The 27,552-nt window shown below is 41.4% G+C and overlaps 1 protein-coding gene across 1 annotated transcript in view; it reads right to left on the bottom strand.

Moving 5' to 3' along the window:
• Positions 1-7,266: 7,266 nt before the first annotated feature.
• Positions 7,267-27,552, bottom strand: part of LOC136886086 (retinol-binding protein pinta) — a 44,134-nt gene continuing 23,848 nt past the window's right edge. The window contains exons 2-3 of the mRNA XM_068230931.1: positions 17,385-17,548; positions 7,267-7,532 (exon numbers count right to left, since the gene is read on the bottom strand). Coding sequence (XP_068087032.1) covers positions 7,267-7,532; positions 17,385-17,538 — 420 coding nt within the window. The 5' untranslated portion in view covers positions 17,539-17,548. The remainder of the gene's footprint in view (positions 7,533-17,384; positions 17,549-27,552) is intronic.

The raw sequence follows: 27,552 nt of genomic DNA, 5'->3' as shown, positions 1-27,552 counted from the left end.
TCTGCTGTTATAGTAGAAACTCCCGAACTCGATTGTGATTGGCAGTAGGAAATGAGGCCTCCTATTATCAACAAAACTTCCCCAATGCATACCTTACATCGGAAACAACGTATGGTGTCCTCCCGGTTTTGTTTCTCGGATAGTGCTAAGACATCTGCAATTTTATGTAATTTTACACACTACCTTTACAGTAGCTTACGGAGAAATCCGTATACAATGTAGAATACCGTAGCGAAGCACGGGTACATTTACTAATATAAAATAAAAGAAAATAATTTGTCCTGATTGACTGACTGACTGACTGACTGACTGACTAACTGACTGACTGACTGACTGACTAACTGACAGACTAACTGACTGACTAACTGACTGACTGGACTGACTGACTGACTGACTGACTGACTGACTGACTGACTGACTGACTGACTGACTGACTGACTGACTGACTGACTGATTCATCATCACAGGGTCAAAACTACAGGACATAAAGAAATGAAATTTTGGAGATACATTCATATTAACATGTAGGTGCTTGCTAAGGGAGGATTTTTGGATATTCCGTCACTAAGGTGGTGAATTTTCAAAATAAGGATATCTATATCTCAAAAACTTAAAAGTTTACAGACGTAAAAATTGGTATTTAAAATCTCCCTTAAAAACAAAGAAACACGTATTTTTTGTTTTTGGAAAATCCCATTAAGGGGGTGAAAAAGGGGGAAAAGTAGTTGAACACCTTTTATGAGGAGACTTATATCTAAAAAACTGAAGATGTTACGGACATAAAAATTGAAATTTGGAATCTCTTTTCAAAATAAAGAAACACGTATTTTTGTGTTTTTGAATAACCCGATGAATAGGGAGCGAACAGGAGTGACAAAAGGGGTGAATTTTTAAAACGACCATATCTACAAATTATCTCAGACACGTAACATATTACAGATTCAAAAACTGGTATTTGGAATTTCCTGTAAATATAAAGAAATATATTTTTCGGAAAATGGACTCAAGGGGAACTGAAAAAGGGGTGAATTTTTAAAATGGGCGTATCGACAGTATATCTAAAAAACTTAACATGCTGCACACGTGAAAAATTGGTATTTGGAATCACCTTTAAAAATAAGGAAAGCATAATCGTTGGTTTTCGGTAAAAACCGTTAACCGGGGGGGGCGAGGGGTGAGGGAATTGAAAACTTGGTTGAATTATTTGTATGACAATATATATATATAAAAGTAAACACGCATTTTGGATGGAGGAGTGAAATTGGTAGGGCGGGAAGAAAACGGAGATGAATTCCTTTTACGAGGACACATATATCTCAAAAACTGAGGATGTTACATTCGTGATAATTCATGTTTGGAAGCTCTTTAATGAAACGGATACTGTTCATTTTTGGAAAATTTACTTAAGTGGGGAGTGTGAAAGGAAGTAGAAAAAAAGTGAATTCTTTTTTTCTGGAGAAACTTATATCTCAAAACTGAAGTTTATAGACGTGAAAATTGGTATTTGGATTCTCCTTGAGAAATAAAGAAACACGCACTTTTGAGGACGGGGATCAACTTAACGGGTAGGAAGACGGGGTGAAAAAAGGGTTCAGTTACTTTTACGAGGATACTTGCATCTCGAAAACTGAAGATGTTACAGACATGAAAATTAGTATTTGGAATCTCCTTTAAAAAGAAAGAAACACGCATTTCCTTTTTCGGAAAATCGACTTCAGGGGTATGGGGTTGAAAATAAGTAAATAGGGAGTTGAAGTATGTTTACGAGGATACTTTAGATAAAGATAAAGACTGAAGCTGTTACAGACGTGAAAGTTGACATTTTGAATTTCCTTTCAAAATAAAGAAAACTGTATGTTTTTGTTTTTGGAAAGTCCGCTTAAGGCGGGAGAGGGGTGGAAAGAAGTGAAGAAGAAAAAGTTGAATTATTTTTATGAGTGTACATTTATCTCAAAACTGAAGGTGTTACAGAATTACAGACATAAAAACTGGTATTTGGAATCTCTTTTAAAAATAATTAAACACGTATTTTTTTATTTTCGGGAAATACAGTTAAGGGACTGAAAGGAATTGGAAAACCGGGTGAATTTTTTAAAATGAGTACCGGTATATCTACATTATATGTCGAGAACTTAACATGTTAGAGACAAGAAACTTAGTATTTGAAAAGTCCTTTAAAAAAACAGGAACATGTACCTGAAAAGAAGTGAAAAGTAGTTGAATTACTTTTTATGAGGATACTCTTATCTTTAAAAAATGAAGATGTTACAGACTTAAAAACTGGTATTTGTAATCTCCTTTAAAAATAAAGAAACATGTATTTTTGTTTTCGGGAAATACACATAAATGGGGGTAGGGGTGGGGAAGGACCGATGAAGGGTTTGAAGTGTTTTTATGGGGATACTTACGTATATCTCAAACACTGAAGATGTTACAGACGTGGGAATTGGTATTTTTAATCTCCTTTAAAAATAAAGAAACATGTATTTACATTTCGGCTTGAGGGAAGACTGTTTCTCACATGTACAGTTCTATGTCTCATGGTCGTCTTAGTTCCAAAAGATAATACCACAAACATGGTTTACAAAGAATTTCTGGGGTTAATGGAACTCAATATTTGGGTGAGTTTTTATACTTTATGAATTTTCAGTTAATGTCTTAGTACAATGCCGAGGAATGATTACTTTGATTAAATTACGAAATCCGCGCGAGGAAAGCTGTGGGTAATTGCTAGTATAAAATAAAATGAAGTGGATATAGCACCTTCTGAACAGACGCTCTTCAAAGTGTTTTCTTGCTTTTATAAGTTGAACAGAATTCTTATTTCTTCCATCTGTCCATCTGTGATTCGTTAATAAATCTCTATTCCAGTATGAGCATTTGTGTTTGAAATTCATCATAGATCACTGTCGTACGACTACCAGACCTGCGCTCGGACTTGTGATGGTGCTATGATCATGCTAAGGTCAGTGTGGCATTGTCATATACAAACAACCTGATGTCATTAGATTAATTACCTATGTTGCAAGCACATAAAATCTACTCACAGACGTGCGTTTAGAACCGGAAGCTGTCAAGTAGGGTAAAATAGTTCATCCTGGCACAGGAACTAACCCGCAAGAGGGCGGTCACGCGCAAGTACCTCTGATACCCTGAGCCAAAAGGATGAAATAATCCGTTTCGTTTACCTTTACACATGGTATTTTCTCATAACAATGAGTTTGAAGTAGTCCTTACTCGGCCTAATTTTCCTAACCGGTTGCCCTTCCTAGTCTCTTCGCGGTGGAGTGAGTCCGGCATTATTTATACTTGCATACTGAACTAAGCTTTGCATCTGAGGAAGAAAACTGGTTCGAATAATGATAATAATTTTAAGGATCCAATCCGCTTTCGTGCTGACCACTTAACTTTATAAGAAGTGACTACTAATCACTGCAGATTGTAGAGCCCGCAGTGTGGGCGCATTTCCCCCTGAGCTGAAGAGTTTGGGTTCAATCCTGGTTCAGTCTGATGGTATTTGAAGGCCCTGAAATACGCCAGCCTCGTGTGGGCAGATTCACTGGCACGTATTAGAACTGGTATCTCGTCGTCTCCAGAAACAGTAGAGATACTTAATGTTATTTTAGATTAAAAGATGATTAATATTAATTTCCATTTGAAATTCCCGTACCACATTGCTTATATCACCAATGATCACGGTAGTTTTCGACATGAAGCGTGTCATCTTACGTTAAACGCAGAAAGAAAATAAACCATCATCCTTGGATATCCGAAATTACTCGCGAAGATCAACCGAGATTCCCAGTCTTACTAATAAACGGTGCATACATTTTGTAGCAACTTTATACAAGGCTTATGTGCAATTTGTTACTACTAAATATACCTCGGATTTGTAGGTGGTAATAGGTTAGATTGCAAAGTAATATGGTTGCTAGTAAGTGTCATGCAACCCGTAAATTCAAGGAGTTCTATAGGCTGTGCCCCTAATATTTATGCAAATCTCATAGCATAACCGTTGTACAGTGTCGGGTACACTTGTTACTGGCTTAAGTAAGTTAGCATTATTATTATTATTATTATTATTATTATTATTATTATTATTATTATTATTATTATTATTATTATTATTAAAGCGTCTTTATTGTGGCGAAGTTAGGGCTCCCGGCCCTTTCTTACACTTAACCTCTTCATGTATATACAATGTATATTTTACATAAAATTTAAACATGAAATCTTTACAACCTAAAGTATAACCAAAGCAACTAACCTTGTGAGGCAGACCGTCCAATGAGGCTGGGCGGCACCTGCCATTTGTAGGTAACTGCTTGTTATTGTGGTGGAGGATAGTGTTATGTATGGTGTGTGAGTTGCAGGGATTTTGGGGACAGCACAAACTCCCAGCCCACGAGACAATGGAATTAACCAATGAAGGTTTAATTCTCCAACCCGGCCGGGAATCAAGCCCAGGTCCGTCTGAACCGAAGGCCAGTACGCTGACCATGCAGCCAACGAGTTGAATGGTAATTCACTGAATTGCTTATACAGACCAGTTAAAACATCACATTTACCAATTCGAGGATAGCGTAGTTTTTGGGAATATTTTTACGTAACGAACCTGCCAAACCTGGAAGATCTTCTTGATGACGAGAGGCGAATACTGTAGCAGGTGTGACATGGTCACATTTTCCAAGTCTATGAGCAGGTTCTGGCCGTAGATGACTGACTCATCACTCTCCATGAGCACGATCTCCTTCATCATGAACATCACCTTCACCATATCGTTGACGTTGCTCACCTTGGGGTCGTAGTTCGATGGCCGAAAGACCCATAGTGGACCGCAGTCCGGCTCACAGTCTAGCGTCAACATCATCCTGCAGGCAGAGGTACATGAGGAATTTGAATACTGTAATTTGGTAAAATGCCAATGTACCCTGCCTGAGAAAATAAAATGAAGCACCCAGCAGAATTAGTCGGATGATAAAAAATGACATTCTCTGTGACAAGTTAAACGGCCACCAGAGTGCATTAGTGTTATTACCAGGCCTGGAAGGGTATATAAGGGGTGTGAGCAGCGTCAGATGTTGAGCGATCCCTGTAAAAGGCACGGAGATGCCTCGTTCTTGTCTGAGACAGCGTTATTAGCACCTGACAGAGTTTGAAAGTTGCCTTACCGTGGGGCTTCGAATCGTGCAATATTCCCCGTTTGTGGGACATCCGAATGTGACAGTGGTCCAATGTTGGACTTTATAGGAACTTGAGGGCAGATATACTCGTCTCCAAACTTTCTGGTCGACCACGTCTGACCACCACAAGGGAGGATCGCCGTACTGTGCACCAAGCACATTGTAATCCCTACACATCTTACAACAAGTAGTGAACTCCCTGTTGCCTTTAACAACACAACACAAACAGCCTCGTCTGGAGTCGTGCCGTGACTGCGAAGCATGGACTACTGACGAATGACATCGCATTGTGTTCAGCGATGAATCGAGGTTCTCCACCACCCCGGATGACCATCGTCTGAGAGTTTGGCGGTGACAGGGGGAGAGGTCCCATGCTTGCAATATTTTTGAGAGGCACAGCGGTGTTATACCTGGTGTCATGGTGTGCGGAACCATCGGATATGACTTCCGGTCATGGTTGATAGAGATTGAGGGTAATCTGACGGCATAAGGGAACCTGCGTCCTCATGTGTTACTTCTCATGCGACAGTATAGTGGTGCCAATTTTGAATAGGACAATGCTCGTCCAAATAATGGTACGTGCCTGTACGAACTGACTGCGTAATGCTGAGGTACTCTCATATCAGTCCCCGATAGAACATGTCTGAGACCATCTCGGATGTCAACTCCGTCCCACTGTCAGCATCCAGATTATCAAGGACAGTTACAGTATTTGTGGGCCAGCTTGCCTCAGGAGAGGAAACAACGGCTTTATGACACCCTTTCCAACCGAATCAGGCCCACATTGGATGCAACGTCATAGTGCTGAATTGACTTGTATTGATAAGTTCTTTGTAAAGTTGACTCGATCTTGTAATCACAGAAATAACATCACACACCTGAATACATGAATTTTCATTTATTTTCCTCTTCCCATTGTGGGTGCTTCAATTTTTTTTTGTCAGGCAACGTATAAGTTACGGAATGGGGATTACTGAGAATTAAAATGAAACCATCCCTATGAATATTATCTCCTATAATACAGTATGTTGTTACTGAGTTGCATACTGCGGAGTTACAAGGCGCACATTGGCCACGTCACAGGATATGCTCGAAGTCTCCTCTACGTTCAGCCTGAATATGGACTAGCAAAGCCACTCGTAGATGCCTTTCCCCAGACACCCCCACCAACTTCCTAGTAAACTCAGAATTATTAAAATAATAGCAGCGGTACATTCAAATTCCCGTTTATATTTAATCCACCTTCGTATCTTGCTGTATGAGGAGAATATATTCAGTTTTAGAACCTGTGACAATAAAGTTCGGTGAATAGTCCTGTACTATCAACATAGATGAACAATGCACGACAGTGACCTTACTTTCCTTCGAAATAGTCCCCCTCTCATAACTATGCACTGCTCAGATCGGCGATATATGTCCTGGAAACTTTGCAAGAAGGCGTCCTTTGGAATGATGTTCAAAAGCCTCGTCACTTTTCGTTGGATGTCAGGAATATCGTTAAACCTCTTTCGTGCAGTTCATCCGCTACCATGCGCACAGTGAATCGCCGATCGTTCGTGATTAATGTCCTCACCGTCTCAATGTTTTCGTCTTCCGCTACGAAGGTTGTCAGAAAAACTTTCCCGGCCTTTTCGAAAACGGGCGAACCACTGTTACGCACACTTCAAGGACAGTGCTTGATCTTCATAAACACGTACCAACATCGCATTCGTTCCTTTCGGTGTCTTGCGAAGCTTAAAACAAAACTGTACATTGATCTTTTGGTCGTTAATGTTCCTGTTCGCAGTTCAGAACCAACGCACTAAACACGCACTGTGTAAGACAGGTCTTACACGGCACACACACGATGCTCAACTGAACGACGCGGGGAGCAGGTGGTCAAAACCTGTCCAGCATTGCGTGTCGCCAATGTTGTCGGATAGATCGTTCTGGCTTCATTCACCGAACTTTATTGTCACAGGTTGTATGTATAGGATACACCAATTTCCTGCCTTGTTCATGATAGTCCTGAATGTCCACAAGTCCAAATCTGCTAATGAGAGGAAATTTTGGCCCCTTTCCTTATATAACTTCATCAGATTATTTAAAGAACACTACTCTTATCTGTTCTGAGAGGTAATCTCGTTAAATTTGGGAAGCGAGTTCTTAGACAGGTTGTCACAGTCCTCGCCCCTGACTGGTACACGTACGCTGTGTTCAAGAGTGTCTGCAACTCCGGTAACAAGGGATCCCTGTTGCTGAAGAACTCCGGTAACGCCGTCCTGTAGGTATAGTAGTCATCTATCTTCTCTTTCGTCTTCTCCAGATTGAACTTACACCCGCGGAGGAATATCAGCAAGAACGCGTCATCTGCGAACATAAAAGAGAAACATTTATTTTCACGATGTCCTGTTGGGTCGCCCTCAAATACAACCGCTTGTCCACGCCATGCAGGCCCGCCAACGGGATGAGGTAAGGGACTGTCTCTATTACTCCGACACCACTACGGTAGCTCTGAAGTCCCTACAGGAACCCTGAAAAAAGATATACTATATGCAAATGTCTCCGCTTCCCGGGTAAAACAGAATCATGGATATGTTTTTGGGGTTAGAAGAGGGGAGAGCGAGTACATATTATTTGGTTCTTCTTCTTCTCCTTCATCTCTTTACCCTCCAGGGTTGGTTTTTCCCTCTGACTCATCGAGGGATTCCACCTCTACCGCCTCAATGGCAGTGTCTTGGAGCGTGAGACATTGGGTCGGGGGATACGAAAGGGAAGGATGACCACTACCTCACCCAGGCGGCCTCACCTGCTATGCTGAACAGGGGCCTACCGGGGGGGGGGGTAATATTGGAAGGGATAGACCAGGAAGACGGAAGGAAGCGGCCGTAGCCTTAAGTTAGGTACGATCCCGGCATTTGCTGGAGGTGAAGTGGGAAACCACGGAAAACCACTTCCAGGATGGCTGAGGTGAGAATCGAACCCACTTCTACTCAGTTGAACTCCCGAGACTGAGCGGACCCCGTTTCAGCCCTTGTGTCACTTTCAAAATTTTGTGCCAGAGCCGGGAACCGAACCCGGGCCTGCGGGGGTGGCAGCTAATCACACTAACCACTACACCACAGAGGCGGACAATACCATACTCATTGCATTTATTTTCAAGTTCCGCGATGTTAGACTGTAAACTTTCGACACAATCTGCCATTAAGACTAAGTAGTCAGCACAGGCCAAAGTGCTTCCACCTAAGTGAATCCGTTCCTGCCACTTAATACCTTTCAGTAGATAATCCATGTAAACTATGAAAAACAAAGGTAAGCAAACTCGTGTCCTCATACCGAGGTGGTGCAGCTCTTTACAGGCACACCCCCAATGGAGGTGAGCTGCATGTACCATTTCAACCACATACCAGCCCTCCTGCCATTCTTAAATTTCTTGCAGTACCGGGAATCGAACCCGGGCCGCCGAGAACGGCAGCTAATATCACTAACAGTTACTTTACCTAGGCGGAAAAAAACAAAGGTGAAATATTACAGGGTTGTTCGACTCCTGTAAGTACCTCAATCGAAGAACATTCTACCATCAATTCTCACTGCAGCCCAATTGTCAATATATATATAAAAATGAATGTTTGTATGTTCGTATGTATATAAATGACACATTTCCTCCTAAACCACTCGAGCAAAATCAAAGAAATTTGGTACACTCATAACTTACTATCTGGAGACGAGCACTGTGGGGGTAAGCCATCCCTGGCATCCTTAGGGGTAGGGAGTCATGGGGTTATATATAAAATTAATCGAAAATAGTGTCGAATACACAGTTTCCGGGTTCGCTGACATGAGGTGAATAGTGACATTTCGGAATTTTTTAAAGTTCATTTTCACCGTATTCAACCTTTCTAACTTAATCTTACCCAAAATAGATGAGATACCAGCCATTTAGACTGTTATGTATGGCATCTTATCGTAGACCTATAATCCGTTTGTCGATATGATGTACCTTTTAGAGCAGTTAATCTTCAAATGAAAGTAAAAATGCACATATTTTCGTAATTCGATCTATATTTACTCATTGAAGTCGATATTTAACGATCCAGAAAGGGTGTGCATGCCTTTGTTATTAATACTTTACAAATCGGTAATGACTCTCAGCAGGAGAGCGTCTGCTATTATAATCAGTGTTCTCCACATCGACTTTAACTGGCAGTATGAATGTGGTCTTTCTCCAACTCCTTTGTACCATTATAATTATTTTCCTTGTCGATTTGACTGGCAGAAGCCTAGGGAACATGCATTTTTTTCAAAACTCCTTCACCCTATTGTGTTTGGTAGTAGGCTAGGGTGCTCGCCATTATAATCAAATTTGCCCTCTAAAATGTGCTTGACGTTAGGCATAGTGACCTGCTATTATAATGGAAACTCAAAACCTCGGTGTGAGTGGCAGTAAGCTAACTGGCATTAGGAAAAAGGGCCTATCATTATATTGATAACAGCAAAACTCAATTTTGACTGGCTGTAGGGAAAGTGCCAGCCATTATAATAAAAATTCCTCGATTGTTATCTGTCTTGAAATAGGAAATGGGGCCCGTCATTGTTACGAAAACTCTCCAAATATATTGTGACCGCGCAGCTGGCAATGGGCCCAAATCGGTTGCGAATGGCAGTAGATAAGTTGACATGCCATTATCGTCACAACTCCGCAACTCGCTCTTTACATTAGAAGCAACGTATGTGGACCTCCCTATGCTGTTTCTCGGATAACGCTGTGAGACATGGAATTAAAAAAGATCTTATTCACTGCATGTACAGTGATTTACTTAGATATCCGAATACAATATAGAATACCGTAGCGAAGCACGGGTACATTTGCTAGTATATATTGTACCGGGAACACCGCTACGACAGAAGTCCGAAGTATGTTTGTTGAACTTCGCGCGAGATGGAAGGTAGGCAGCCCGCCGAACGCAGTGACGTACCCAGCGAGTGACGTGGCCGCCGTAAGCCAGCTATCCGCTACCATATATGGTAATGATCCAGCTCGTCCTCAAAAGTACATTTTGAGCTAATTTATCGCTATTTTGACATTGCCAACTTCAAAGCCTCTACAATGGACATCATCTCTTCAGATTTCAAGAAAATCCACCGAGTATTATAGAAGTTATAAGGGTAGATAGTACCCGAGTTCTAGACACTTCCATGCGAACGTGTATAAAAGGAAGCCCACCCGACCTACGAATTCAGTGTCTGTCACTCCGCCGTCTCTGTGACACGGGTGACAAGAGAAGTGTTGTGCGTGTCGAACTTCTAGTCGACAGTCTGCGAAATCCAAGTTCGGTATTTTCTCTAAGTGTTGTATCAAGGCTTTATCATATTCTTGAAGTGCCTGAATGGGACTTTACTTCTGAGAGCATCGTATTGGAACTTAGTCATATTGACACATTGGGACTTTGTTTTTTTTTCGTGTGTTGTGATTGGACTTTGATATTTTCTTAAAGTGCCATATAAGAACTTTGTTTTTTTTCTGAAGCGTCTCATTGGAACTTAGTTATTTTCGCCAAGTGTCGCGATAAGACTTTATTATTTTCTTAAGGTGACGTACTGGAACATTGTCATCGGAACTTTTTTTTCTTCGAGTGTCGTGTTGGGACTTTAACATTTCGGCATATTGGAACTTTGTTATTTCTACACATTGGAACTTTGTTTTTTTTTGAAGTGCCACTTAAGGACTTACTTATTCGACGACGATTGAATTTCACGTGTGTTGTGTATCGCATTGAACTTACGTTTCGAACTTATTCGAACTTATATTTTTGAATCAATTTCTGGAACATTGAACTTAGGGGACATTAAACATTACGTTTAATTGTGAAATATGCAATGCTTTCCAAGTGCTGCACAGGGACTTATGTTTTGATTCTTAAAGACTGTGACAATTCGGAATACGCATATCGCATTTCCCGAAAGCCTAGAACTTTCCAGTATTTTGAGTGATCCATATTTTATGAAGTCAGACTTTTTCTTACGAATATTATTTTCTTTAATGGCTATTCACTTCGCTTATTAATGCAACAGGACAGTTTCCGAGTGCTACTTATTCAGTTCATTGCCAATATGTTTTAAATCTTCAGAACTATGCATTTAGGACTGCAGTGACAGTAATCCTCTAGAACATTCTGACTTACAGTGGGCTTGCATTATGAACTTGCATTTCTACCAGTACTTGTTCTTCGAGTGATTATTCCAGAACGTTTTGATTTAATATCTAGAGTGCAGTAACCATAATTAAAGGGTCATATCTGTTCAGACAGTGCCCTGAATGTGTGGAGTGCCGTGCAGGAAATTCAGGTGTGAATTACGTCTCGAATCGAACCCAAGAACTTGTGCCAATCTTCGAGACATTCCAGAACGTCGGGACATTCCAGAACGTCGAGACTTCCAGAACGTCGAGACATTTCCAGAACCTCCAGACATTCCAGAACTCCTCATCCGAGCAGGTGTGGTCCCTGCCCAGTCGATGTCCAGCACCATCCCAGGACTTGGAGGTACCAACCAGCCACGACACTTCCACACTGCTGTACGAAGGTGATATGAACTTGCTTTTGATGATCAATAAACTCAATTTATCAAAATAATCTCTCAAATTGATAACTATACCTCTCTCTGTACCAGCTCCAATGATAAAGCCACTCCCTAGATTAAGAATCGTGCTCGTTGAGTTAATATCAAGCGCCTTAAAGATATGAACACATTTTTACGGGTACAGAGAGGAGGTAGTATACGTGGCGCCCACCTTTAGGGGCCAGATTTCATTGGAGCTTAACATGAAAGATTTACATACAGCTCAAACTATGGTGACTAAATTTAATCAGAATAGGAGGGTTTTCAAATTTCAGTGGACACTAACTTAACTGGAATATAAGTGCATAATTTAAGTGATTTGGTAGAGGTGATTTGCAAAGACTTGATTTAATTAATGTGTGTTGAAACATTGGCACTAGGACTTAAGACTTTGAACTTTTGACTGAATGCAAGTTTCGAAAAGCTTTCAATTTCTTTTGAAGTGTGTCAATCATTATTTCTGTACTTGGTACTAGCGTTATATATTTTAATAAAATGGAGGAGATTATGGCAGCGATTGAAGCCCTTAGGCTCAGTATGAAAGTAGCAACTGAAAACTTAGAACACCGACTTACTGAGTCCAGCTCTAATCTTGAACGTCAACTTAACGAATCTAGTTCTAACCTCGAACGCAGGCTTAATGAGTCTAGTTCTAATCTCGAACATCGGCTTAATGAATCTAGTTCCAATCTTGAACAGTCTTTGAGAGAACAGAGAGAACAATTAAATGAGTCTAGTTCTAATCTTCAGCGTCAACTTAATGAATCTAGTTCTAATCTTGAACGTCAACTTAATGAATCCAGTTCCAACCTTGAACGTCAATTTAGGGAATCCGTAGTTCAAATTAATGCTGAAATAGATAAGAAGTTTGTAGAAGCGAATGCCAACCTAGAACAAAGACTTACTCAGGCTGGTGCTCGCATTGAACAAAAATTTAAAGAGTCCAACGCTAGGGTAGATGAAAAATTTTCCGAAATCAATGACCAATTGAAAAGTAACATGGAGGTCATGAAAGAAGAAATTAAAACCCAAGTTGTAGCTCTTCTTAGGGATGACTTCAAAGCCATTCTCCCCACTTCTCTGGCAATTGCTAAAGAGATGGAAGGCTTAAAAACTCAGTTACAGGAATCACGTTCACAATTATCTGTAGCCCAGGTTAAAATAGCCTCTATTCAGGAGAAACTTAGAGATACATTTAAAAATGACATTCAAAGAGTAAACAATGAAGTCAGTCTTATAAAGAGTAAACAGGGAGAGTTTGATAAAAAATTTCCATCTCAATTAGATACTACACACACTCAGGTTACGCGTATATGTCGAGACGTATCCGAATTAAAAAAAGATCTCCAAGATGAAGTTAAGGTAGTAGAAGATACTATTAAACAACAGGTGAAGGATGTTAAAACATAACTACAAGGACAGATAGAAACCCTTGGTAGTAAAGTCTCTAATTTAGAACTGAAGGATACTCCCTTATTTTCTTCTAGTCTAATAAAAACTAATGAAAACGCAAACATTACCACTATCATCCGCATGACCGATGAAAAACCTGCTAAATTCTCTGGGAAGGAGGAATACACCGCTAGGGAATTTTTACTCAACACTGAAGAATATTTTCAAGAAAATAAAATCAGTCCTGATCGACAGCTTCGTGTCGTTTCCAAGTTACTAGAGGGACGCGCTCTATCATGGTATTCCGCTTTTAAATCTTGCTTTAACACTTATTCTGAATTCAAGGAAGCTCTATTGAAGCGTTTTTGGAATTCAGAGACGCAACATTTAATTAAGTTGCAGTTGTATGCTAAGAAGTACAATACTTCTATAAACACATCCCGTTACTCAGATTATTTCATCGGGCAACTTAAGAAGATGCAATTTTTGGATCCACCATTGCCTGAGCAAGAGCTGATCCAGGCGATCACGTTGCAATTCCCAGCCCAAGTTCAGGAGATTTTGGTAGCTGCTAACATACAATCTTTAGAACAAATGGATGGGATACTTCGTAGATTGGACACAGCCCACGCTCAATGTTTACCGAAAGGGAGTAAGACTAAAGAAATGACTACCAGTCCTGTCGCCATTGTGACACAAGGACGTCCAGATCCGGAAGTACCAGAGGAATGGCCTACGTCATGAAACACACCTACCCGATATCGAGGGTATAAAGGACGGCCGGAACGAGGGAAAGTGCCATACCAAAATAGATTAACATGGAAAAAGCCAACAGAGGCCCAACAAGTAGAGGATAGATGAATTGAATAGACGATGGCGAGATACTCAAGAGTACTTGAAAGAACAGCGAAAGGGCGAGAATCAAGAAGGAGCAACCTCGCTAGAGTATCAGCAAGCCGCTGGTAAGAAAAACGAAACACCTGCCCTGAACCCTAACACAACGGGTGCAAAAAAAAAAAACTCCAATTTTTTCTTAAGAAGATTGCCTGAAAATGGAAGGAGGGAAGAGCCGCTCTGCGTAACTCAGGTACATTATTGGCACGTAGAGGACTCGGAACTACTCCATGAAAACATGACACCGTCTAGGCCAAGAATCCAACGTAGCCTGCCAGTAATCACCATTAGGGTTGGCAATATTAAAGTTATGTCATTGGTAGATTCAGGAGCTCAAGCCTCACTTATTTCAGCCAGACTATTAGAAGCCATAAAGGAGAGACGTGATGTACTTGTGATGCCTGTTTCCCAACTTAGGATCAAAGGGATTGTTCCAGATAAGTGCATTAAATGTAAAATACAGACTTTTATGGAATTCGTCGTGGGACATGTTCAATTTGAGCATGTTTTTTTAGTAATCTCTCAGATGAAATTCAATGTTATCCTTGGATCGGATTTTCTCATCAAATATGGAGGAGTGATTGATTACACAGCAAATGTCATTACATTTTATAACGTTGACCCTGTAGAATTACAGCTGATCGAAGGAGACGACGGTCGGATACAAGGGATAGATACCCCGCAAGAAGAATAGCGATGCACCAGTGTGATTGAAGACCCAGTGGCCAACAAAGACGTTTCGGATTCAGTCAAGGAAATCTTCGAAACTTATCCAGACGTGTTCAATGATAAACCCGGAGAGATCCGAGATTTTAAATATCATTTAGATGTCAAGGATACTTCCACTTATAAAAGACGTCCCTATTCCATAGTATGGAGATGCAGAGCATAAGCAAGAACACACATCATGGAAACGCCGAGGGATATATAATGTTTCTTGCCTAAAAACATACTTCGAGAGAGAAGCCTAAAGAAAATACTTGTCGAATTTTCTTTGCCCTAAGAGGGGGGGACATGCACCGGGAACACCGCTACGACAGAAGTCCGAAGTATGTTTGTTGAACTTCGCGCGAGATGGAAGGTAGGCAGCCCGCCGAACGCAGTGACGTGCCCAGCGAGTGACGTGGCCGCCGTAAGCCAGCTATCCGCTACCATATATGGTAATGATCCAGCTCGTCCTCAAAAGTACATTTTGAGCTAATTTATCGCTATTTTGACATTGCCAACTTAAAAGCCTCTACAATGGACATCATCTCTTCAGATTTCAAGAAAATCCACCGAGTATTATAGAAGTTATAAGGGTAGATAGTACCCGAGTTCTAGACACTTCCATGCGAACGTGTATAAAAGGAAGCCCACCCGACCTACGAATTCAGTGTCTGTCACTCCGCCGTCTCTGTGACACGGGTGACAAGAGAAGTGTTGTGCGTGTCGAACTTCTAGTCGACAGTCTGCGAAATCCAAGTTCGGTATTTTCTCTAAGTGTTGTATCAAGACTTTATCATATTCTTGAAGTGCCTGAATGGGACTTTACTTTTGAGAGCATCGTATTGGAACTTAGTCATATTGACACATTGGGACTTTGTTTTTTTTCGTGTGTCGTGATTGGACTTTGATATTTTCTTAAAGTGCCATATAAGAACTTTGTTTTTTTTTCTGAAGCGTCTCATTGGAACTTAGTTATTTTCGCCATGTGTCGCGATAAGACTTTATTATTTTCTTAAGGTGACGTACTGGAACATTGTCATCGGAACTTTTTTTTCTTCGAGTGTCGTGTTGGGACTTTAACATTTCGGCACATTGGAACTTTGTTATTTCTACACATTGGAACTTTGTTTTTTTGAAGTGCCACATAAGGACTTACTTATTCGACGACGATTGAATTTCACGTGTGTTGTGTATCGCATTGAACTTACGTTTCGAACTTATTCGAACTTATATTTTTGAATCAATTTCTGGAACATTGAACTTAGGGGACATTAAACATTACGTTTAATTGTGAAATATGCAATGCTTTCCAAGTGCTGCACAGGGACTTATGTTTTGATTCTTAAAGACTGTGACAATTCGGAATACGCATATCGCATTTCCCGAAAGCCTAGAACTTTCCAGTATTTTGAGTGATCCATATTTTATGAAGTCAGACTTTTTCTTACGAATATTATTTTCTTTAATGGCTATTCACTTCGCTTATTAATGCAACAGGACAGTTTCCGAGTGCTACTTATTCAGTTCATTGCCAATATGTTTTAAATCTTCAGAACTATGCATTTAGGACTGCAGTGACAGTAATCCTCTAGAACATTCTGACTTACAGTGGGCTTGCATTATGAACTTGCATTTCTACCAGTACTTGTTCTTCGAGTGATTATTCCAGAACGTTTTGATTTAATATCTAGAGTGCAGTAACCATAATTAAAGGGTCATATCTGTTCAGACAGTGCCCTGAATGTGTGGAGTGCCGTGCAGGAAATTCAGGTTGAATTACGTCTCGAATCGAACCCCGGAACTTGTGCCAATCTTCGAGACATTCCAGAACGTCGGGACATTCTAGAACGTCGAGACTTCCAGAACGTCGAGACATTTTCAGAACCTCCAGACATTCCAGAACTCCTCATCTGAGCAGGTGTGGTCCCTGCCCAGTCGATGTCCAGCACCATCCCAGGACTTGGAGGTACCAACCAGCCACGACACTTCCACGCTGCTGTACGAAGGTGATATGAACTTGCTTTTGATGATCAATAAACTCAATTTATCAAAATAATCTCTCAAATTGATAACTATACCTCTCTCTGTACCAGCTCCAATGATAAAGCCACTCCCTAGATTAAGAATCGTGCTCGTTGAGTTAATATCAAGCGCCTTAAAGATATGAACACATTTTTACGGGTACAATATATATATATATATTTGATTGCTTTTCATCTGAATGTAGTGTAGTTGATGCACTTTTGATTTTTTAATGTATTTATAATTAAATATAACTATTATTAAATACACAAACATATTTATTAAAGAATATACATGCGTGCTCTCATGTTTATATTTATCGTTCTTCTTTTATTTTTACTCCCTGAATCCTTGATCTTGCTAAATGATTACTTCTATGAATTTTTCTATATTTTCTTTCATAGGGCCAAGACGCTGCAGTTTTCTCCCCTGCCGGTAACGAAGGTACGATATTAATTCTAGAGGCACTGTTACTCCAAATAAATTCCATTAAAATGAACTATATCAATAAAAAGATTAAGTATGGATATGTTCAATAAAACACTCATAACTTTTTTCGTAAATCTCTTTAACACGTTTCCACTCTACCTGTTCTTGCTCTAAGATGAGGCTGTGTCAGAATCCACTCCCGAATGTGAGCCAGATCCTCTTGTCTTCTCTCGGGCACCTCGTTAACATTGTTTCTGGCTGCAGCTTCCAACTTCGGGCTCAATGGGCGTATTCCAGGTATGCACCGCTTCATCTTCCACGTCCTTCAACAGAGGCAGAATATATGTGAAACAGAATGAGGAAAAGAGAGTATGAAAACTGTGGACAAGTACCATTTTATTATGACCATCATGTTCCTTAAATGCAATCCCCAGAGTCTCACAATTGTTGAGTTTTCTATGAGAGGCATGGCGAATGCTTAGGATTTTACAGGGTGTATTCGTGATTATGTTACAAAGGTTCGGGCATGATGGAGAACGGCAAATGGATCAATTTGAAATAAGGAACTGTAGACCGGAAACGTTCCAGTCAAAAGTTATGATAGGGCCCGGATGTTTATGCAGTAATAGGTCAGAATGCAAACTTACTGAAGCGAGTAATAAGTAGACTCTACCCGCACGACGGTAATGCTATGAGGTTTGCATAAACATTAGGGGTTCGGCCCATTATTTAGAAACAAATTTACTTAGTAGGAAATATCTATTAGCCCGCTCTAATGTAGTGGGAGTAACATAAAATCTAGGGCTTCTAATGGGCCGAACCCCTAATGTATATGCAAACCTCATAGCAATACCGTCGTGCGGGTAGACTCTACTTATTACTCGCTTCAGTAAGATAGCATTCTATCCTATTACTGCATAAACATCCAGGCCCTAGTTATGAATAATCCTGGATCAGACATTCCCTGCAAAATGCATAGGATGAGGAGGTCCTGTTTCATGGCCCCGTCGTTCACCTGATCTCACCCCGACTTGATTTCTTGTTGTGGCGGTATATGAAAAGCCTTGTGCGTGAAACATTTGTCGAGTCTGAAGAGGATCTTTTGGCAAGAATTCTCGCTACCTGCGACGCTGTTCAAACGACACCGGGGATATTCAAACGGGCACGACAGAAATTTTTACGATGTTGTCATGCCTACGTTGACACAGGGGGATGCCATTTCGAATTTTTTTTGGAAATGAAGCAGCTTGTGAAACTTGCTTAACGTTTGACTCGATCGTTTCCGGAATTTGGTTCCTTATCTCAAATGGATCCATTTGCCGTCCTACATCATCCTTGAAAGTTTGTTATCATCATGCATACACCCTGCAGAAGCATGACTACAGAGACACTCTCTTAAGATATGGCCATTTCAATTATTTTCCTCAATGTAAAAACCTCAACTAAGGTCAAAGGACATTTCCTACCTTCCATATTTTATTTTTATAGAAAGTTTTTTACGCGTATTGAGTCGTTCTCCTCGCCATTGAATTCCCTCTAGCTTTGCCATGTTCTCAACTGTAGAGGAGTGCCAGGGAGGAACAGTATTGGCCGCATTAGTGCCAAATAGGCTGTCGGAACTGCTTTCTTTATACCTCCCAAGACTCTGTTTGCTTTGCACCTTATTTCCTCACCATTCTTGTTCCATTTTAAATTGCTCATGTCCGTTTATGTGTCCTGAGTAAACCTGCGTCCTCAAGTCACCAAGAAGCTTTAATTCACCGGAGTTTAAGCAACAATAAATCGAGTCTGCTGGTATCAAGATGTGAGCTACCACTAGTCTTAGGTTACCCCTTTTCGACAGTTGGTTTAAAGAACGCCAAGCCTTAAGCGTTCTGAGCTGCAGCCAATAGGAGTAGGCTGTTTCAGAAGCTACCGTCAATGCTCAACACCTGATCAGTGGAGATGGTACCCTAAGGTTTAGCAAATTAAAGTCCGGCTTTGTGGGTAAATGGATAGAATGCTTGCCTTTGGTCCGATGGCCCTGGTTCAATTATCAGAATCAACTCCCTCGTAATCTTAGTTCCCCTCGTTTGGGAAATGGATGTTGATGACGTCTTCACCATTCATTTCATCCTCATTAGGTCACCACCAAGCTTATACGGATGACACGCACAATTATTATTTTTAATATTATTAAATTAAAAATTTGAATTTTCCAGCATTGCCAGCGGTCGTACCCATCGTTAAGAGGTACTCTTGGACAGTTCGGTGGCACCCGGTACGGCTGGCCGCCTGGACGAGGCCTGAACCGGTGAGTGACGTCACAGCGCGCTGCGGACTGCTAGCTAAGATGCTACACTGGCTACATGTTATGACGGTTATACTAAATGTAGAGCTGTTTTGCCACTCAGCATACATGAAAATGTCACAAGGAGCATTATTCTGCATGTTTCCGTTCCCTTGATCTGTCAGCTTATCATCTAGTTCGTACGGTTAATATTTACCTGAAGAAGGTAACTTAGTCCGCCTCTGTGGTGTAGTGGTTAGTGTGATTAGCTGCCACCCCCGGAGGCCCGGGTTCAATTCCCGTCTCTGCCTCGAAATTTGAAAAGTGGTACGAGGGCTGGAACGGGGTCCACTCAGCCTCGGGAGGTCAACTGAGTAGAGATGGGTTCGATTCCCACCTCAGCAATCCTGGAAGTGGTTTTCCGTGGTTTCCCACTTCTCCTCCAGGCAAAATGCCGGGATGGTACCTAACTTAAGGCCACGGCCGCTTCCTTCCCTCTTCCTTGTCTATCCCTTCCATTGTCCCCCCCCCGCAAGGCCCCTGTTCAGCATAGCAGGTGAGGCCGCCTGGGCGAGGTACTGGTCATTCTCCCCAGTTGTATCCCAGACCTACAGTCTGAAGCTCCAGGACACTGCCCTTGAGGCGGTAGAGGTGGGATCCCTCGCTGAGTCCGAGGGAAAAACCAACCCTGGAGGATAAACCGATTAAGAAAGAAAGAAACAAAGTAACTTAAATTATCTTGGATTTGTGATATAGCTTATGTTCCTATATGTAAGTAATGTTTGTAACACCTTCTTTTGAACAGCTGAGTACTAGGAATGTCTCTAATTTCAACCGGCAGGGAATTCCATAGGCGGATAGTAGCGGGAACGAATGAATCACTGTAACTGGTAGTGTGATGAGTAGGGAAAAGTAGCAGGGAGTTAGTTATGAGGTGCTGTGTCGATTGCGGACACAAAATATTGGGGTTCCAGGGTTTTCCACTCCTTTTCAACCCGTCTTACCAATGCAGTTCTGCTCTAGTTGCCATACTGAAAGTTAGCTCTACCACCGTGTTTAGTTTTTAGTTCGTTTGCTTGTTTCTGCTATTTAATAGTTGTGCTATTACGGAATTTTTCGAGACGGAGAAAGGTAACCCTTGTGCCTTATTGGATGCTTATAGTTACAGACAGTTTAGAGGTAGTAAAAATAGCGTTTCTGTGGTGTAGTGGTTAGTATGGTTAGCTGCCACCCCCGGAGTCCCGGGTACGAGGGCTGGAACGGGATGCACTCAGCCTCGGAAGGTCAAATGATTAGAAGTGGGTTCGATTCCCATCTCAATCATCCTGGAAGTGGTTTTCCGTGGTTTCCCATTTCTCCTCCAGGCAAATGCCGACATGGTACATAACTTAAGGCCACGACCACTTCCTTCCCTGCTCCCTGTCTATCCCTTCCAATCTTCCCATCCCCTCACAAGGTCCCTGTTCAGCATAGCCTGGACGGGTAACTGGTCCTCCTCCCCAGTTGTATCCCAGACTCAGTGTCTCACGCTCCAGGACACTACCCTTGATTCGGTAGAGGTGGGATCCCTCGCTAAGTCCGAGGGAAAAACCAACCCTAGAGGGTAAACGGATTAAGTAAGTAGGTAAAAATGGTGTTACCACATGGATTTGTTTGAAGAAGAAAACGAAGGAGTGCAAAGGAAAAGTAAGGTAAGTAACATAAGGACCTGGATTCGAATCCCCGTCAGCAAGTCGTAAAATTTATGAAACGAGATTTCCACTTCCGGATGTGCACATGGCCCTGAGGTTCACTCAGCCTACACAAAAAATGAGTACCAGGTTAATTTCTGGGGGCAAAGGCGGCCGGGCGTAGAGTTAACCACTCTACCCCAGCAAGTGCTGAGGTTACGAATAGTAGAAGCCTTTACCTTCCACCCCTCCAAGGGCCTTCATGACCTGTACGGATATGACTTTGCTTTGCTTTATTTAACATAACTTAACCTTAACAGATTTTAGTAATTAGAATGTGTATACCTCTCTATTACGTTTCATTTAAACTTTAGTTGCAAATATGAATGGATGAAAACCATAACGGTATAAGTAGCATTTTCATCACTCAGAGTAAAAGGCATTTAAACATTTTAACACTCATATAAAGCATGCTATTTGTAGTTATACCACCTAGAACGCAGAATATTACCGCTATCACTTGTACCTCTTTGCTGGTGAAAGGATACATCCTCCCGGAGTTACATCCTTCACTTAACTAATTTTTTTTTAAATGTCACTTATACCGTTCTGGTTTTCAGCCATTCATATATTAAAGTACATTATTGATGAGACATGCTCGTTTAGCATGTTCATAACATGTAAGTTTTCCTGTGATTGCTAAGAGTTTTAATCAACTCTTGTTTGATTTCACTTAGCTATTTCCCAAACTGTAACACAGAGGGCAGCACCCCTGCTTTGAAAACGGATGGTCCTTCTTTCCGCGATTCTTTGACTTCATCTCCTTGACTTGATGTGTTTGTTGTGGTTGTGACTAGAGGAAAAAGAAAGATGGAGTCGCCTCTGATCGGGGTAGCTTTTCTTAATTACCGCTGGGCGTTTATGAGGTTTAAACTCTGCCTGTTCTCATATTCCCTTTTTTAATTTACCAACTTTAACTGCAGGTAATGTGAGCTGTGTTTTCGTTCTTATTTTATGTTTATCTTGTGGCTATTTCAAGTGCCTTGTAACCGCGACTGATTGGTATACGTCTTTGCCCCGTGAAATGAATGGGATGTGTGCTTGAGGGCATTATTGTAGTGATGGTGATGAGGTAACTGGGTCACTGCGAGAATTCTGACTATGTGCACTGTTTTATGTTATTATTTTTTGCCACCAAAAGTAACTATGTTCCGGGTGTCGGCACGGAGATGGGTTCGAGCCGTACCCGATGCGTTGGTTGGTGGGGCTCGTACGCGGGCCATTAGTTCATACCGTCCTGTTTATTATATATTTACGTTGTGCACTTTACTACGTCGTGTCTGGGAGCTTACTTATTGCCAGGTGAGTCATTCATTGTGTGTTTGGAATGTGCTTTGAATGAGGTTATTGACCCTATTGTTACCCGATATCGACAATGCCTGAATGTTTGTGTGTATGTGTGAGAATCAGCGAGGGGTTTAAAAGATGACGTATCGGTCAGTTAATTTACATTCCTTTTCTTATATCCCTGCGTACTTGGTTTTCACTTCGAGTACGGGGTTTATTATTTTATCTTGGTCTATCTTATGACCGTTTTGCTTGTTCATGTGGCCGCCATTGTAGTTTTATTTTAATTCGGGTGATGTGCACGCCCGTTTGTTTTCTTTGCCTTTCGTGTTACTCTTTGGTACAGAGATGTTCCATCCCCGGCCATCCCGATACCTGCATATCTACCTTTTATTTTGCTCTACTCCGTGATGTTCTGTGATCTTTTGTCCTCGCAATGGTCATTGTTGTTGTGGCTGTAATGATGGTGGAGCCTTGATTAATGCTTGGTAAATATTAAGCGAATTACTTCGCGGAAAGAAAGGACCCAAATAAATCCGTGAGGATTGTTTTCCTTTTATGAGATTTCAATGTAATGTGATAGAATTCATTCAAGTGGTGAGCACGTCGTAATTTATTGTTCATCTTAATGTTCTCGATGACTTACGATTCTAGCTTCGATTAAGCTGAAGGACAAATGTATGTTTCCCTTCAATACTCTATTATGTAATTTTCATTGGTGGCTTCGTTTTATTTTATTTCTTTCTGATATATTTATATAAATAAACCCTCATTTCAATTTTTATTGGAATTTCATTACATTTATTTTGTTACATCCTTGTTATGCATTATTAATGAGGGCCATTTTGAGTTCGGGGCCGTTATCTGCCTTATCCTGATCGGGATCCACGCCCTCGAATCTCCCGTCTTGTTTTATGTATTCCGTCATGTATCATTAGTGAGGGCGGTGTATGGTACAAATGGTAGCATGGTTACAAGGCACTTGAAATAGCCACAAGATAACATAAAATAAGAACGAAAACACAGCTCACTTTACCTGCAGTTAAAGTTGGTAAATTAAAAAAGGGAATATGAGAACAGGCAGAGTTTAAACCTCATAAACGCCCAGCGGTAATTAAGAAAAGCTACCCCGATCAGAGGCGACTCCATCTTTCTTTTTCCTCTGGTCACAACCACAACAAACACATCAAGTCAAGGAGATGAAGTCAAAGAATCGCGGAAAGAAGGACCATGCGTTTTCAAAGCAGGGGTGCTGCCCTCTGTGTTACAGTTTGGGAAATAGCTAAGTGAAATAAAACAAGATTTGATTAAAACTCTTAGCAATCACAGGAAAACTTACATGTTATGAACATCCTAAACGAGCATGTGGAGGAAGGTTAGGAAAGGGGAATGACGACTCCTTACCAGGGAAACGAAGAAATCAGACGAAATGTAAGAAAATGTGATGCACTTGATTTCCTGAAGCCTGAAGATGTAGAGATTTACTATTCGTGTTCCAGTTTCATTTTTTCCATATTGATAAACATGAAATCTCATTGCACGTGTTGTGAAGCGTGTAGAAATTTTTTACTTAATTTGGTTGTATTTATTAACAACCAAAGTACCTAATTTGTTTGATTATTAAATATATGTTATTCTTATTTCATTATTAATATTTAATTACTAGTTATTATTTATTTCCTTACATATTTTAGGTAATGAAGTCGTGAAAATTGCAAATCATGATAGCATACCTGATGAGGCTCAACTGGATGTAAAACGAGCAATATTTCGGGCAAAGAAACAGGGTAGAGAAGAGCCTAGTTCTTCTATACCTCACATTCATTCTGAAGAACTTCAAAATTTGCCTAATAAAGGATATGAACTTGTAGCATACATTCCTCAGTTTACAAATATTAAACATTCAATGTACTATGGAAGGAATAAGGATCACGGAGTGCAGAAAGAACCGAAGTTAGCGTCAGAAATCATCCTCAGTGAAGAATTGTTGAAAATATTTGACGGAAAGAGCTTTCTCCTTTCAGGTGACGGCACAGATGACAGAATGTTAATTTTTGCCAGTTCTTTAGCTAAGGAAATGTTGCGAGAAAAAGGCGTTGTTTTATCTTAAATTAAGAGTGTAAGCAACGAGTTCGCCCAAATATACACGATACATGTGGATCTGAGAAGTAGTGAAAGTGAAGGTAACATCACTCCTATTGTATTTGGACTTCTTCCTGACAAGAAAAGAGGGAACATATATTCGGATGCTCGAAGCTGTCCCAGAGTGGAAACCAGAGAAATTCACGGTAGACTTTGAGACTTGTGCTAAGAGAAACATATCCTCAATCTGAGATTCATGGCTGTTTTTTCCATTTCACGCAGCGTCTGTGGAGGAAGGTTCAGGAAAGGGGAATGACGACTCCTTACAAGGGAAACGAATAAATCAGACCACATGTAAGGAAATGTGATGCACTAGATTTCTTGAATCCTGAAGATGTAGAGATTGGATGGATTCTAATTCACAGTCAAGCTCCGCCGGGTTGTGAAGTTAACATAATTTTTCGACTAATTTGTTGAGCAATGGGTGCTAAATGAGCCTATCCCGCTGGAGATGTGGAACTGTTTTAACGTTAGACTTAGAACAAAAGTAGTATAATACAGGGATTCTGCGGCCTCCTCCGCCGCCCGCGGCGCGGGAAATTTGAATTTTGGCGGGAGATTTGAATTTTGGCGGGAGATTTGAATTTGTAAACAAAGCCACGTGCTATTTGACAGCTGTCATCGACAACAACGCATCGCTAACCTCACTGCTGCCATCTTGACGGGCCTAAACCTCAGTAGTGCCAACTTAACCTAACTAGCATGAGGTAAAAAAAGCCACGTGTTTTTTGAGAGCCACGTGCTTTTTGACAGACAACAACGCATCGCTAACCTCAGTACTGCCATCTTGACGGGCCTAAACCTCAGTAGTGCCAACTTAACCTAACTAGCGCGAGATAAACAAATCCACGTGCTTTTTGACAGCCACGTGCTTTTTGACAGACAACAACGCATCGCTAACCTCAGTACTGCCATCTTGACGGGCTTAAACCTCAGTGTTACCAACTTAACCTAACTAGCGCGAGATAAACAAAGCCACGTGCTTTTTGACAGACAACAACGCATCGCTAACCTCAGTACTGTCATCTTGACGGGCCTAAACCTCAGTGGTTCCAACGTAACCTAACTAGCGTGAGGTAAACAAATCCACGTGTTTTTTGACAGCCACGTGCTTTTTGACAGACAACAACGCATCGCTAACCTCAGTACTGCCATCTTGACGGGCTTAAACCTCAGTGTTACCAACTTAACCTAACTAGCGCGAGATAAACAAAGCCACGTGCTTTTTGACAGACAACAACGCATCGCTAACCTCAGTACTGTCATCTTGACGGGCCTAAACCTCAGTGGTTCCAACGTAACCTAACTAGCGTGAGGTAAACAAATCCACGTGTTTTTTGACAGCCACGTGCTTTTTGACAGACAACAACGCATCGCTAACCTCAGTACTGCCATCTTGACAGGCCTAAACCTCAGTAGTACCAACTTTACCTAACTAGCGCGTGGTAAACAAAGCCACGTGCTTTTTTGACAGCTGTCATCCGCCATCTTTAAACTACAGAGCGCTGTGCTGCCCTCTTTAGATGTAAAATTCGTCACCTGTCATCAGCAGTGCTGCCATCTAGGCGGGCCTAAACCTTAGTGCTACCAACTTAACCTCACTAGCGTGAGATAAACAAATCCACGTGCAGCTGTCATCCGCCATCTTTAATCCATAGAGCACAGTGCTGCCCTCTTTAGATACTTACCTTTGAAATGTGGTGGCGGATAATTTGAAAAATGCTTTTTTGACAGCAGCCATCTTTGAGCACCGTGGTGCCCTCTTTAGCTACTTACCTTTGAAATGTGGTGGCAGGCAATTCCACATGACAGCAGCCATCTTTAATCAAGAGAGCACCGTGCTGCCCTCTATGTGCTGGCGGCAAATTGAAAAATTCCACGTTCTCTTGTTTGGAAACAAACTCACGTGCTTTTTCGACAGCTGTCATCTGCCATCTTTAATCAATAGAGCACAGTGCTGCCCTCTTTATTTTGAAATGTGGTGGCGGCAAATTCCACGGGCTCTTGTTTGGAAACAAAGCCATGTGCTTTTTTGACAGCTGTCATCCGCCATCTTTAATCAACAGAGCACCGTGCTGCTATCATGCGGGCAATTTCATCACCTGTCATCCGCCATCTTTAATCCACAGAACACCGTGCTGCCCTCTTTATGGCTACTACGTTAAGCACGTAGTAGCGGCCAATTTGAAAAGTTCTGGTAGCTATCATCCACCATCTTTAATCAAGAGAGCACCGTGCTGCCATCTTTAGCTAGATACCTTTGAAATCTGGTGGCGGCAAATTGAAAAATTCCACGTGCTCTTGTTTGGAAACAAACTCACGTGCTTTTTTGACAGCTACCATCCGCCATCTTTAATCAACAGAGCATAGTGATGCCCTCTATGTGGTGGCGGCAAATTCCACGTGCTCTTGTTTGGTAAACATAGCCACATGCTTTTTTGACAGCTGTCATCCGCCATCTTTAATCCAGAGAGCACCGTGCTGCCCTCTTTATCGTAGTAGATGTAAATTCGTCACCTGTCATACGCAGTGTTGCCATCTTTAGCTAGATACCTTTGAAATGTGGTGGTGGATAATTTAAAAAGAAAAATTCTACAGCAGTCATCTCTCGACGCTAACTGCATAAGATGGCGGCTGTACATGACTCATTAAGGGTGCTTACGCAAGATGGCTGCTATACACAGGTTCTTATGAGACTCCCTTGGGATGCTTGCGCAAGATGGCGGTTATACATGGCTCCTTATGAGATGCCCTAGTGAAGCTTGAGCAAGATGGCGGTTGCTCTTATGAGGCGGCTTAAGGATCCTTGCACAAGATGGCTAGAGACGCCCTAAGGATGCTTGCGCAAGATGGCGGACACAAGATGGCGGCTATACACGTCTCCTTATGGGACGCCTTA

Source organism: Anabrus simplex, chromosome X, assembly GCF_040414725.1.
Source record: "Anabrus simplex isolate iqAnaSimp1 chromosome X, ASM4041472v1, whole genome shotgun sequence".
In the NCBI taxonomy this organism is placed as follows: domain Eukaryota; kingdom Metazoa; phylum Arthropoda; class Insecta; order Orthoptera; family Tettigoniidae; genus Anabrus; species Anabrus simplex.
Note: the sequence above shows the minus strand (reverse complement) of the source record. Positions and strands in the feature narration are given on the sequence as shown.